Source organism: Lutra lutra, chromosome 5 (assembly GCF_902655055.1).
Source record: "Lutra lutra chromosome 5, mLutLut1.2, whole genome shotgun sequence".
NCBI lineage: Eukaryota > Metazoa > Chordata > Mammalia > Carnivora > Mustelidae > Lutra > Lutra lutra.
Window position 1 is genome coordinate 128279 of NC_062282.1, and position 14791 is coordinate 143069.

A 14791-nucleotide genomic window follows, 5' to 3' on the forward strand; every position below is an offset into this window, starting at 1 on the left:
GGCCGAGGTCCCCGGGGCAGGACGGTGCCCGCGGGGCGAAGCGGTTGCCGAATTCCCCTGGCCCCGGTACGGCCTGAGGCGGGTCTGCGGGCCGGCGCGGAGGTCGCCGGAGGGGTGGGGCCGACCCCGAGGGCGGCCGGACGTTTTCAGAGGCCCGCGGGGCTGCGTCGCGGTGAAGGTCGCGACCCCGCGTGCCGCCCCGGGGCCGCTTTCCCCGCCTGAGGTTCGGGGGCTCAAGGGTTAGCGTCGCCCCGCCCGAGCCTTCCGCTCACGGGGAGGCGTGTTCGGCCAAGGTCACTCGGACGCTGAGCGGCCGCGGGTGCCCCGGGCCTCGGGGTCCGGAAGCGCCCTCAGACCTGGGGCGGGTCGGCGGGAGGCGCGTGCCCCTCGCGATGGGGCTGTCGGCGGAAGCGGCTGCTTCGGGGAGCGCGTGGACCGGCGCGGGTCGGGCCCGGCTCCGGGTGTTGCGGGTCCGCGCTGGGACGAGCGCGCCAGGAGCCGGCTTCCCGCGCGCCGGCTTCCCGCGGGGCTGCGGCGGCGCAGGGGACTCAGAGCGCTTGGTCTCGGGGTGTGCGGGGCGGAGGCCGCCGGCGCTGCGGGCCGGGCTGGTGCGGGTGCGCGGGGCTGTGCCGGCTGCGCCCTGAGCGTAGGTCGCCGCCTCCCGGCCCGTCGTGGTCTCCGGGAACGCTCGGAGGGCGCCGGCGGGCGGGCCGTGGAGGCCGCGGGTAGCGCGGCGCGTTCCGTCCGCGGGGCTCCCTGCCCGGAGCGGTGCCTGCCGGCCGTCGTCCTTCCCGCTGGGCTTGCAGCGCCGCAGGGCGGCTCCGAACCCCGCGTCGGCTTCGTTTCCACGCGGTCCTGGTCGGGCCGCCGGTCGCTGCAGCCGCTTTCCCTTCGCGACCAGGGCCCGGATCTGCGCCGCAGCCCTTGGCTCGGGGACGTGTGCTCCTGAGGGCAAGACCGACCAGCCAGACGGAGCCCCCCGGGGCCTGCTGGAAGCCGGCCTTGGGCGTCGAAAGTCTTTTTCTTTCTTTTTCTTTTTTAAGTTTTTAAAAATCCACTTATTTGTTTATCTGACAGACAGATCGCAAGTGTGCAGAGAGGCGGGGCGCGGGGGGGCAGGCTCCCCGCTGAGTAGGGAGCCCGACGCGGGGCTCGATCCGGGACCCCGGGATCTTGACCTGAGCCGAAGGCAGAGGCTTAACCCACTGAGCCTGCCGGGCGCCCCGAACGTCCTCCTCGTGACGCGGAGAGCTTTTCCCGGCCCAGGCGGTCTGCTCTGCTCTGTGGCGTTAGGGTCGGCAGAAGCAGAAGCATCCGTCGCCACAACAAAAACGAGGCGTCTGATCACCGTCCGAGATCTGTGCCTGGTCAGGACGCGCTGAGGACAGCTTGAACAAAATCCACGGAGAATTTTTCTTCATCTCTTGTTCAAGTCTGTGGTGTTTCCAGGTCGTTTCATACTGAAGCTGCTTTCACGTTGCAACATTCTCCGACGTCTTTTGCCTTTGTTTGTGGTTACCCCAAGCGCGGATGGAGTTTGCAGACGGTTTAAACTAGTGCGGGGGAGGCAGAAGTGCAACCGAGGATCTGAGGTGGTGCCGGTTGACGCCTCGGGTGAGATTTCTCAGACTCCAGTGGGAATCCAGGGCGCGGGTCTAGAGTAAGCCCGTTTCTTTTCTTTGAACGTTCTGTTCTGAATTCGTTTGAGCAGTGCATCCAGAATTACGTTATTTAGGCCATGGTAGTAACCTTTCGTTTTGCTTCTTGGGGTAATCATACCGCAGTGGCGTTCAGTTCTGCGTTCTGTGTGTTTTTCCTGCTTTGCTTGAAAAACCGTGGCTTGGTTCTGATATGTGATCAGGTTATGCATCTGATTTTGGAGTCGCAGGGATTTTCCCAAAGGCTCCTTATCTGGGGGAATGTACAAAACCTGGTGCCAGCCGGGGAGACCGGAGTCCAGACCCCGGGTAGACTCCCTTTCCTGCAGGTTTAACGAGGATTCTGTGAGAGGCCCCGTGAAACCCTGGCGTGAGGCTCCTCCGAGCCCCAGCCTGCAGCTGGCAGCCTGCGCGTGGTCATCTTGGGAACTGTGTTTTAAGCATCCCTGCTTTAGAAACTTTTATTTTTTTGATAAAAAGAATTACACTTAGTTGTGGGGGGGGGGGGTCAAGGAGTGCAGAAGGCTAAAGGAGTAAGACCCGTCTCCTTCCCCAGACCTGTTCCCCGGTGGAATCAGTTCTGAATTATTTCTGTTATTGGCCCCTGGTGTTTACCTCCATTTTTCTAGCTAATACGCAAGTGTATTTTTACCCATTTCAGACATAGACTTATGTCCTAGACATAAGACACACTGTACCTAAAATGAGGATTTAGTTCACTCAAACCGTCTTACTTCCCACATCCTCCGTCCTTCCAATGTGGTCACGCAACCACTTTCAGACCCTTTATGGGCTGCTTTTCTGACTGTAGAGATGAGTTTCTTCTTCGTGATTGCAGGTGTATGTTACTAGATGAGGACACCCCACTTTGCTAGACTCCACACTTTCCACTTTTTTCTTCCTTTCACTGTCTCATTAATTCACCTGTGCTTTCCTGCCTTTCTCCCTTTCTGCTTTTCTACCCCTGAGGGAGAGTTCCTTATTCTTCTCTGTGTTGTCCTGTTTGATAGTTTTACTTCAAAAAATGTTAGTGGCACAGAAAGAGTTTAAAGACAAATTGGGTTAATATTGGGCTCTCGAAATTGTAAAATTGCTCCTCAAATCTGATTCAGGTGAAAAGCTAGTACTCTGTTTTCCACAGAGAGATGGTGTGGTAATTTGTGGAAGATTTCGTCATAACAGCTGCCACGTGTGTATGTGTGTCTGTCCTTATTCAACGTGAACATTCTAGAAAGAAGAAACACAGAATCTCACTGTCTCTATTTTATTGATTTTATAGTTCAGCTGAAGTGGGTAAGTTTAATGATCAGAACAAAATGGGATCGATTAGGAAAACCTGTACGTAAGAGATGCTCTACAGTATGACACACCCTTCCGCGTTGCTTATCGTCACGGGATTTGATACATAGGAGTGTTCTTCAGTTTTCTGAATTAAGACTGTACGGGTGGCCGTAAAGGTCTGGAAACAGACGAATGTAATAGTTTACTGATCCTCCCAACAAATGTTCAATGATTGTGCTGTTCCTCACTAGCAGGCTGTGCAAAAGTGCACCGAGCGATGTGCACAGGAGTGGTGTGTCCCTCAGTCCTTGTACATCCGCCTCCAGCACATGGCCAGGGCGATTGGTGTGTCTTGTTTCACTGAGTGAATCCTCGAAACGTCATCAAGGAAGAAGTGAATGTTGTCTTTGTCTCCAGACTGTGCCATCACATGTATATGTATTTTAAGTTTCATCTACTGTAAGTCTTACAAACGTGTTTGCTTTTCGTATTATGCCAAGAAAAACATAATACTACAAACGAGAGAATGGAAGGACAAAAATGGATTTATTTTGCCTTTAAATTCCATACCACATTTTACTGAAAATGAAGTGATTTTTAATCTGTTGATAAAAGACTCTAAATGATGCTCGGGATGTTCTACAAGTTTGGTTTTATAGATTTGAATTCACAACAGGTCTTACGTACAATGATTTCAATCCATCAGGCACTCCGGAATACAGTGTGGAAGTATAACAGTTACATGAAGACTTCTTGATAGTCCAAGAGGATAAAGACCTTTTTCAAGGGGCGCCTGGGTGGTTCAGTCAGTTAAGCCTCTGACTCTCGGTTTCAGCTCAGGTCCTGGTCTCAGGGTCCTGGGATCGAGCCCCACATGAGGCTCCGCACTCAACGCACACTCTCTCTCTCTAAAATAAGTAAATAAACCAACCTACCTACCCACCCACCAACCTTTTTCAAATATGGAAAGAAATTATTCTTTCTACAGTATTAACCCCTAAAAGCTATTCTCTTTTATAGATGACCATATTATTGTCAGTTTTGTATACTTTTACTTGATGAAGAATGCCCAGAGGAAGAAATTTCTGGCAGTTTTCCCAGATACATACGGCTACATTTTCTGCTGTGCTTACAGCAGCTGCAAACATGGCCCATCCACATGCAGATTCTTAGGGTCACCGGTCTTCATAATTGCCTCCTCCAGACACACGTGAGGTTGGCCAGGTTCGTCGTCGTTCCTGTAGCAGGATCGGTCTCTCCCTGTACCGTCGCAGCCTTACAACTGCACCCGTGGCCATTCAGATCGTTGCAGTTCCCAGACAGTTTCAAGTTGTCTTCATTTATGGGGTTCAAGCCGGTGGGTCTCCGGAGAAGATGAGGGGGGACAGGTGTGCCGCATTCATGGCCTCACCTCCCCACTCACCTGTGGGGGGGTGCTCACTGTTTCTGTTTTAATTTTAGTTTGGTATTGCAAAAGGTACTGTTCTTTCTGGAACTGTTACCTTTATATTGTACTTCATAAAATTTTCAAGAACATTTGTATTAAAATTCTTTGACTTAACTTCTTTAAGATGTGATTTTACCAATTTTAAAATTATTCTAAAACAAGAATATTCTTTGTAGTTTTTAAATTTTCTGAATGAAAAAATTGGCTTATGTCAATAAAAGCAGATGTATTTAAAGTTGAAATTGGGGAATTCAAGAATATTGCTTTTATCAGTTCAGATCTACTTAGAAATCCAACAGATTCTTTGTAATGGAGAGTTAGCATTAAGTCAACTGTGTCAATCATTTCACTCAGAGCTGGAGGAAGCCTAGAGGTTGGAGGCACCTGCGCGTTGCAAGTGGCCAAGCCCTCCAGCCTTGGCCTCAGTCCCTTAATCTCGGAAGGAAGTCTTTCAGTTCAAAACTGCTCAGGGTTCGTTTTGCATTCTGCTGTTCTCCTTCGTGTATTCCCCACGTGTTTGTCCTATGGAATAAATTTTTTTTTTTTTTTACCCCACAGAATAAATACCGTCTCTTCCAAATGGCAGAATACTTAAAACATCTCTCGCATCCCTTCTGTCACTGTTAAATGTACAACTGTTCTTTATGAGATGGCTAAAATTTTATTTGTAGTTTTCTAAGATTGCAGTCAGCAGAGTGGAAAGACAGGACTCATAAATTGGTTCATGTATGTAGAATGTGGCCTCATGTTGGGCTTTGATTTCATTAATATCACTTTTCTTGAGTGAGTGTTGATAGGGTGGGGCATTTAAGCCCAAACTTCGAGAGTTGTAAGGTTTAGCCAGGGAAAGGCCAGAGATACGTGTCAAAGACAGAGAGACACCACCATGGAGTTGGGACAGATGAGAGGGGACGTCGCTTGAGCCCAGCAGGGATGTGGAGAGTGGGGAAGCAAGACTGTGAGCGTCTCTAGCCGTCGGGTCCTGGCGTTAACAGTGAAGGGCTGATCCCATTGGTGCCCAGGTGTCGCACAACCAGACAGTGTCTTCTAGAAAAGGCGTTTCCGACAGCTGTCTAGCACCCGTTCCAGTGAACTGCATGGCCTTGAAGCTGTGTCGTGCTCTAGGGTGAAGAGAGTCGCCGACGCATCTAGTAAAAGTGCTTCATTGTTCGCAAACTGCCACTTGAGCAAAAATAGATACCTTTCCCATTCTCTATGAAGAACCCTAAATTAAGAAATTAATGTGAAATTGTTCCTCTTCCTCTCTGAGTCTGTGAGTGTCCTCTTTGGAAACAAACTTCGTTCAGGAGGGCTTTTCCTGGGGTGCCAAGTCCGTGCCAGTTAGGCCTGCCCTGGGTCCTGAGTCCTTCCGTACCCATCATGGTTAATTAAGTAGAGGACCCCAGCTAAGCTGTCTAGGTGAAGAAGGAGCACCTGGGTGCTGAAAGGGTTAATGACTTCAGGGGAGATTTTGATGGCCGATCCTTCTTGTTCAAGACACTTAATGCTCTCCATCTGTGTCTCAGCAGTGGCCAGCGACATGGCAGACCGGCACCCGCGGTTTTCACTTCACTATTGACGGGAATAAAAGGTCTTCTGCTAAAGTTTCCGATTCAGTAAGTTCACAACTTTTGTTCCCTTAAAAATGACATCCTTGTGTTAGAAAGTAATGATCTATACCAGTTTTCAGTACATTGGAATAATACACAGTTCCTGTTCAAAGGAAAAAATTCTCATTCCAGTGGTGCTCAAATTATTGTTAGTGTATAGCACCTAGTTGTGGTACAGGCGTAAGAACAGGTCACCAGCACTTTCTGCTTGTAGTTCCTAGGCATCTGTGAGCCAGAGTAAGGGTTAAGTCACAGCAGCAAAATAATAAAACACAAGTAACGGATGAGCCCTTTTTACTGTGACAGACGACACAGGACCGTGAAGCCACTTGAGTGCAGCCTCTTTGTGTTCGCTGGTCCCGTCCCTTCTCTGCTGGGGACACATTTTGTTCACAGGTCTTTCTCATTAGCTCCAGTAGTTACTGACTGCTGGTGGGCCCCATCTCAAGCAAGCACAAGCATGGTCCTGAGACAGGGCTCTGGTCCTCAGTGCTGAGGTGGTTGCCCAGGTGGACCGGAAATGTGCTTACCTGGGGGAAACACCACGTTAACATCCTCACGGGAATCTTGCCGATCGCAGGTCGGAAATCATGGTCTACACTGCACTGTGAGCTTAGAGTCACATAAACACGTGTGTATATATTGCTACAAACATGTAAAGATAATTGAATAGAAAAGCCATATTTAGAACTAATACTTGGATTTGTGTTGTTTGTTCTTTGCATCTACAGTTCCTTGCTGAGGCTGTCCACCCGCTTTTTTTTTTTTTTTAATTTTATTTATTTATTTGACAGAGATCACAAGTAGGCAGAGAGGCAGGCAGAGAGAGAGGGGGAAGCAGACTCCCTGAGCAGGGAGCCTGATGCCGGGCTCGATCCCAGGACCCCGAGATCATGACCTGAGCTGAAGGCAGAGGCTTAACCCACTGAGCCAACAGGCGCCCCAAGGCTGTCCCTCTTAAGTTTCCCGGGTGCTAGGACGAGTGCTGTCCTTTTGGCTACTCTGTGTGTTGGCCCTGTCCGTTGGGCTGTCCCCGTCACACTCTGTGGGGCCTCACAGGGTGGAGGTCCCTCTTCGCCGAAGCTGTTCTCATTGCCTGTTCTGTTTTCTCCAAGCTCTTGTGCTGCACCCACGGTCCTTGGTTGATAGGTGAATTGTTCCTTCCCAGATTTCTACGCAGTATCCAGTGGTGGACCATGAATTTGATGCAGTGGTGGTTGGTGCTGGAGGGGCAGGCTTGCGAGCTGCGTTTGGCCTTTCCGAGGCTGGGTTTAACACGGCCTGCGTCACAAAGCTCTTTCCTACCAGATCACACACCGTTGCAGCCCAGGTAAGAGGAGGGGGCTCCATTCATGGTTTGGGCACTATAGCCGAGCACAGTCTCTTGCCACAGTCCTCCTTCCTGCCACGCTCTAGCCCCGTTTGTCTCTCCTTGCACCCATTTGGCTCACTCACCTCTGAGGGTCTGTGCTCACACCGCTCACACTGCCTTTACCTCCAGCCAGAGCTGCTTCTGGGGCCTCTTGCACTCTTTCCTGCTCCAGTTACACTCAGGTCTTCTTCGAGCACCTGCCTAGACCCCTCCCCACATCACGGTTGTCTTCACCCCACTCCCCCCATCTGAAACGAGCTCGTCTCCAGTCTTGCTGCCGTTGGCCCTGAGTCTTGTGTTTATTGCCGTAGCCTTGGTGCAGGCCCCGGTAAATATGGTGCTGAGGAGCTCTGGTGATGGCACAAATGCGTAGGTTGGAAGAGCATTGGCCTTTAAATGCTCGGAACTTAGGGAGGAGGATAAAAGTAAGGTGAACTGTTACACAGTGATTTTGTAATTTCGTTTTCTTTCTTGGCACACTGTAGGTGGTATCCCAGTTGAGTATTCCAAAATCATACTGGACTATTTTTTCCAGTATTTGAAACACATTTCCTTATAGAGATAGCAGAGTACATAGTGACTTCCCAGGAGCCAATAAAAGCCGCCCTAATTACTGCTGTAGCCTGTATTCAGTGCCCAGCAACATTCTTCAGGCACTTAACTGCCCGAGTAACTTGGTCCTGAAGTGATGTTTTGTAAACTGAAAAATAAATAACATACACCTTTGGAGAATATATTATCTAAAAAAAAAAAAATGGATGTAAACATAAATAATGCAAAATAATAGGGTGTTCCAATAATGCAATATTAATATAATAAAAAGAGTAAGAAATGGATAACTTGGATATTGGTTCTGGAGAAAATAGGTGTAACTGGGGGAAGGGTGCGATCGGCGGCCTGGAGAGCCTGGAGTGCACTCCCGCAGGGCGCCTGGGTGGCTTTGGCCGGAGCGCACAGCTCCTGATCCTGGACTTGAGACTTTGAGCCCCACGTTGGATGCAGGGATTACTTTAAGAAAACAAAATTGTGCAGTTGGGATTCCAGGAAGACTAGCTGTCTGTGGCCCTGATTTTTCCTAATAGTAGCAGTAAAATAACAGCCCCTGTGCGTGCACCGGGCCGAGTACTTCTGTGTTATTTTGAACTAGGTTTTCTCCGTTCTGCTACTCTGGTACTTCACATTTCTCACCGGAATTGAGTTTGGGCTTACAGTTGAAGGGGGTGGAGAAGGAGGAGGAAGTAATGTCTTTTACAGCTGCATGTCTTTTACAGCATTCCTGGCTCTGTGCTAGGGACTGTTTTCCTGGGAACTAAACATAATGGGAAATCAAGGCCCAGTAGCGCCAAGTGGGAAAAGGGTTCAAGTGTGGGTTGCTTAACTCAGAAGCTGGGACTGAGGAACGATTGGAAAACAGCGGGGGAGGTTCTTTGTGCCTTAGTTGTGAAAAAGAGAGGGTACTGCAGTTTTAAGTTGGAGAGGAAAAGTGCAGGCATTACGTCTGTCCTGTACTGCCGTTTTCTCTGACTCTGACTTGAAGTAAACACTCCTTTACCATATGCCCATAGATACCGTTGCGAACATTTCGTCATAAAATTATCCCAGATAGATTTGTTGAGTACCTTCTGTGTGCCAGGTTGGAAAGTGATGAGTGTCGCACACGGAACCTCACTTAACCCTCCAGACAGCTTGAAGGTGAGGAGACTGAGGCGGAGGGAGGCCCTGTGACCGGACTGCATTCAGGACCCTTACAGACTGTTAAGTCAAAGCGGTTGGCTTTCTCTGAACCCAGTTCTGGGGCAGGAGGCAAAGGACGAGCCTGGAAAATGCCACCGGGGCTCCTTCTTGCAGCTTGTAAGGGTGCTCTCTGTTTGCAGGGAGGGATCAATGCTGCCCTGGGGAACATGGAGGAGGACAACTGGAGGTGGCACTTCTACGACACTGTGAAGGGCTCCGACTGGCTGGGGGACCAGGACGCCATCCACTACATGACAGAGCAGGCCCCTGCTTCTGTGGTAGAGGTAGTGTCCTCACGTGGTCTGTTCCTAATACAGAAGAGAATTTGCGGCCGATGGGGTCCGCCCAAAGAAGGGTAACGAGTGGATGGAACAAGGGAAATCTTTTCTGTCATTAACCATTCAGTTCATTTTATATCGGAGTTTTTCTCTTTTCCAAAGTGTTGAAGTTTTCATAGAATGTATTGGTTGGGGATTTGCAGGTTTATGTTGAAATTGTTTCATGTAAAGTAGCCGTGAATGTCCTGATTCCTACAAGGTACGAGGTGTCTGTTTTATATTTTCCAGCTGGAGAATTACGGCATGCCGTTTAGCAGAACTGAAGATGGGAAGATTTATCAGCGTGCTTTTGGCGGACAGAGCCTCAAGTTTGGGAAAGGCGGGCAGGCCCACCGGTGCTGCTGCGTGGCTGACCGCACGGGCCACTCCCTGCTGCACACGTTGTATGGGAGGGTGAGGCTGCCTTGGGTGTGCGGGTTGACGGGATACAGTCTAGTTAGGCCTGGCGTGTGGGGATGAGCCGGAAACGGGCCACCCGGGGGACAGGTCGGAATGTCAGAGTGTCAGGCCCGGGGTCACTTCATAAACATCCGAGGAACGTGGTAGATGTGTATAGTAATTGTGTGATTGTTAATGAGGAGGTGTCTGCTTTAGAAAATGGAACTGACAGTCGTTACGTGCTGTGTTTGAGCTGGCGGTCTGCGGCCTGCCACACTTGAGGTGTAGGAAGCGAATGAGTACTTTCTGCCTCAGCAGCTCTGAGTTCCTGAACTGGGTGTTTGCATACTTACCTGCTCAGACTGGACTAAGCTTTGGGGGCAGTAGTTACTGGATAATCAGGGCCTCCTTGGGCACAGCCAGATAATCCGCATTCTGAAGTATCAGAACACTGAGAATAATCCGTTTTCGGAACTGTTGCTTCCAGATGGCGACAGAGTATTGACTTACAAATGTTAGGGCACCGGTGGCTTCTCTGGCTGAGTGCACTGACAGATGTGTGACAGGATCTGCCCATCCGGCGGAATTGTGTGTCACGTGGGGGAGCCGACAGTTTCGCGAGGGCCCTTTCACGGAGCAGCTGCGTGGTCTTCTGTGGTATGCGTGACACGTGTGTGTCCTCACGTTCCGGTCATACAGCTGAGAGCAGGCTGCCCGTTGGTGGTTACACAGCAGCATCAGTGCTGTGGTTGATGGGACGCGAGCTGGTGCTCTCCTAGCGTTTACGCTGTCCATTCGTTACACACCGGATCAGGGCCTCGGACTGCTCACGTGAGCAGTATTGCTGAGGTGTCAACAGCGTAAATGCAATTGAAACTGGGGGAACCTTGTTTTTCTCTCGTGTTTTTTAGTCTCTGCGATATGATACCAGCTATTTTGTAGAGTACTTTGCCTTGGATCTCCTGATGGAAAATGGGGAATGTCGTGGTGTTATTGCACTGTGCATAGAAGATGGGTCCATCCATCGCATAAGAGCCAAGAACACTGTTGTGGCTACCGGGTAGGAGTCTGACTTGTATTTAATTTCTCTGTAGGGAAGTTGGGTCTCAGTTTCTTCAAATAAAGGTGGAGGCACTATGGAATAGTGGTTTAATCCCAGGTATCACAGGTAGTGACCTAACCCAGCAGCACAGTAAGCTTCGCCAGCCTCCGGTCTCTATCTTTGGAGGGGCCAGTCACGGCAGCTGCCTCAGGTGGGCAGGGACGTATCCTCCATTCACACCTGGGAGGACCCTTGAAGAAAGGGGTCTGGGGAGGCACATGACACTTTCTGGACCAACTTCTTTTGCTTTAGTGGGTACTGTGTACTGATTTTCTGGGGTAGTTTGTTCACATGATGAAAATAAGTAAATTCCATTTCGTACACCGTCAGTTTGTTATCTTAAACCTTTAAAAGTGGATCCATAGACCTTAAACATTTTAGTGTTAACGTGGCACGTGCTTATCAGGAAGTCGCTCGGCACCAAAGCATACTGAGGTACAAATGAGAGTGCCTTCTCTGTCGCTCGGGCTCCCAGCCCGGTTGCCCAGCGGGGCGCGGACCACAGCACCTGCAACTGCTGCTGGCCCGCTCTGTCCACTCTGGCGCCGTCAGAAGGGCAGACCCGAGGGTTCCCTGTGCATCACCGTTCTCTCTCTGCTGCCCGTCTGTTTCCCAGAGGCTACGGCCGCACCTACTTCAGCTGCACGTCTGCCCACACCAGCACCGGTGACGGCACAGCCATGGTCACCAGGGCAGGCCTTCCCTGCCAGGACTTGGAGTTCGTGCAGTTCCACCCCACAGGTAGGACGGGACCGCTTCAGTGCGGCCCGGGCTCTTCGTGTCTTCTGAGCTCCCCCATGTCTCTTGATGCTCCTCTGCACTTCCCTGTGCGGACCGGTTCCCAGAGGGTTCCCAGAGCCCAGCTCGTCCTTTGCTCAAGGAGGTTTTTCCCTGCTTCCCCCAAGTCAGTTTAGGGCACCAGCTTGATTAACTCTGCCTCTTGCCTTGATGGTACCTGCTCCAGTCCTATAGCCATAAAGGCCGGGGCAGGTATGGCTGTGTTCACAGTGCCTGGCACACAGTAGGACCTTGGCAGTGTTTACTGAGTGGGTGTCCTGATAGCTGGGAGGGACACTGGTGACCAGAGTTGTGGCGTGGGCAGGTTTCAGGGTTGTAGGGAGAACAGCAGGCTGTCACAGTAGGAGAGTATAAAGTTGGGGTGAGCTGTGGCAGACGGGACCCCTGAGGTGTTGACTGACTGCCCATCATGGCAGATTGAGCTCGTCTCGGGTCCTCAGACAGTTGAGTGTGTGAATGTGGGGTTCAAAAGGGAGGTCTGTGCAGGGGTGCAGGTTTGAGAGAGCCCCTTACCCAGAAGTGACTGCCTCTTGAGAGAGACGAGTCTCACTCTGGACTTGGTTTCTTGTTGCTTTTCTAGCCTGTCAGTTGAGGGAGCACCACATGTAGCTCCCCACCTTGCTAAAGAACCTGAGCTGGTTTTTTTCTCTTTGCTCTGTCAGTCTGTTTTTTCCGATCCCTGGCAGGGATGAAAAATAAAAAAATGTTTTAGGTCGTTTAGTTTTGTTTTTAAAATTTTTTAAAATATTTATTTATTTTTTTATTTTAAAGATTTTATTTATTTATTTGACAGATCACAAGCAGGCAGAGAGGCAGACAGAGAGTTGGGGGAAACAGGCTCCCCACTGAGCAGAGAGCCCGATGCGGGGCTCGATCCCAGGACCCTGGGATCATGACCTGGGTGGGCCGAAGGCAGAGGCTTAACCCAGTGAGCCACCCGGACTTGGTTTTGTTTTGTTTTGTTTTGTTTAAGATTTATTTATTTATCTGAGAGTGACAAGGTGCACGAGTGGGGGGAGGGGCCGAGGAGGAGGGAGACTCTCAAGCCCTCTCCTCGATGAGCGCACAGAGCGAGATGAGATTGGGGGCTCTACCAAGAGTCAGACGCTCAACCAACTGAGCCACCTTAGGTAGTTTTTTTAATTACTGTTTTTAACTAAAAAAATGTCTGAAGATTCTGAATTCCACTTGTAAGCGTGAAGCGCCCCGTTACCAGTGAGTTTTAGATAGGAACTTTCCAAGCTGGTTTTCCTACCTTGTCACAATTTTGTGGCACAAGGCGGTGCTCTAAAATGAAAACAGGGGCACCCGGGTGGCACAGTTGTTCAGCCTCTGCCTTCTGCTCCGGTCCTGCTCCCAGGTCCTGGGATCGACCCCACATCGGGCTCCCTGCTCGGTGGGGAGTCTTCTTCTCCCTCTTCCACTCCTTCTGTTTGTGTTCCTTCTCTTACTATGTCTCTGTCAAATAAATAAAATCTTAAAAAAAAAAAAGAAAACAAAACATGAATTTAACCAGTGCTTGCTTGTGTTGGAAGTTTAAACGGTGGAATTCTCAGGTCAGCGGGGCAGTTCTGCTGCTTTGTGCTTTTCCTTATCGGAACTTCTTAATCTTATCTACTATATCTACTATAATCTTATCGACTCTTCTTAATCTTTCTTTTGTCTTACTCTCTTGAGAGCACAATGCCCTTTGCATACCCTTTTCCTTTCCCCAAAAACATCTTGAAAAAAATTTGCGTTTGAAATCTAGACCTAGCAGTTGTTCAGTTAGAAAGAGCTAATTAATTGGGTTCTTTGCAGGCATATATGGCGCTGGTTGTCTCATTACGGAAGGGTGTCGTGGAGAGGGAGGCATTCTCATTAACAGTCAAGGCGAAAGGTTCATGGAGCGCTATGCCCCGGTGGCAAAGGATTTGGCGTCCAGAGACGTTGTATCTCGGTCCATGACTCTGGAAATCCGGGAAGGAAGGTCTGTGTGATTATCTCCAAAGGTGTCTGAGCGCACACCCACACCCATACCCACACCCCTGCTTTCTCTTTTGGTGGCTGCTGTTCGTGTCCGCATCTTAACATGGGCTGGTGTGACTGTGTGTGACTTTGGGCGCCTCCTCCCAGCTCTGTAGCTTGCGAGCAGCCACCTGCTGCCCTCTGACTGACTGTCGCTCTGTGATGTCGCCCTAGAGACCAGCATTTTGGGGAGTTGGGCTGGTCTGACCTAAATCTCAAGTCTGTGGAACATTGTTTGTGTGCGTGTGAGTGAGTGCTGTGACAGAGACCGACATGCCGGCAGTCTGAAGCTAGCGTGTGGGCCGCGGATGCGGCTTGGGGACCTGCTGTGCGCGAGCCCGCGGTGTTCCCCGAAGCAGCGTCGGCTCTTCCGTGTCCGCGCTGCCTTACTGCGCTGCTTCTTGTCAGAGTTCTCAGGTTACAGCCTCTAGACACGTTATATTTGCAGTATTTGCATTCGAAGGACTTCCTAACCCATTTATCAAGGAAAACACACTGACTTCCCAAGACCGGAGTGTGAGCCCGGTGAGGGCAGAGTGTCTGTCCACGTTCTGGCTGTGTCCCAGCATGTGGAGTCCCCTCCGCCAGGGTGGGTGCTCGGAAAAGACGTGAAGAATGGATGACCCCATGTGAGGGGACATTCCGTACAGCCTGAAAAAGGGGAACCTGATATGCTTCAGTGACTTTGTGGTCTCACATCCTCTGTATTTACTGCTCTCCCCCCCATGATGTCCTCCTCCACCAGAGGCTGCGGCCCGGAGAAGGACCACGTCTACCTGCAGCTGCACCACCTGCCCCCGGAGCAGCTGGCCATACGCCTGCCGGGCATCTCGGAGACGGCCATGATCTTCGCGGGCGTGGATGTCACTAAGGAGCCGATCCCCGTCCTTCCCACTGTGCATTACAACATGGGTGGCATTCCCACCAACTACAAGGGGCAGGTGACCAAGCTGGGACCCTTCCACAGGGGGGAGCAGGGCAGGAATGACAGGCCCACCTCACAGTTGTCCCTCTGGACCCAGAAAATACAGAAACATCATACAGATGTTTCCCTCAGCACAGTCGC

At 50.7% G+C, this 14791-nt stretch overlaps 1 protein-coding gene across 2 annotated transcripts in view; it reads left to right on the top strand.

The window, feature by feature from the left end:
- Positions 1 to 14791, top strand: part of SDHA (succinate dehydrogenase complex flavoprotein subunit A) — a 28404-nt gene that overhangs the window by 164 nt on the left and 13449 nt on the right. Inside the window, exons 2-9 of one of the 2 annotated variants that reach the window (XM_047731338.1) lie at positions 5913 to 6002; positions 7165 to 7326; positions 9243 to 9386; positions 9669 to 9833; positions 10730 to 10878; positions 11537 to 11661; positions 13519 to 13687; positions 14471 to 14666. In XM_047731338.1, coding sequence (XP_047587294.1) covers positions 5913 to 6002; positions 7165 to 7326; positions 9243 to 9386; positions 9669 to 9833; positions 10730 to 10878; positions 11537 to 11661; positions 13519 to 13687; positions 14471 to 14666 — 1200 coding nt within the window. The remainder of the gene's footprint in view (positions 1 to 5912; positions 6003 to 7164; positions 7327 to 9242; positions 9387 to 9668; positions 9834 to 10729; positions 10879 to 11536; positions 11662 to 13518; positions 13688 to 14470; positions 14667 to 14791) is intronic. The other variant, XM_047731339.1, reaches the window with a different exon arrangement.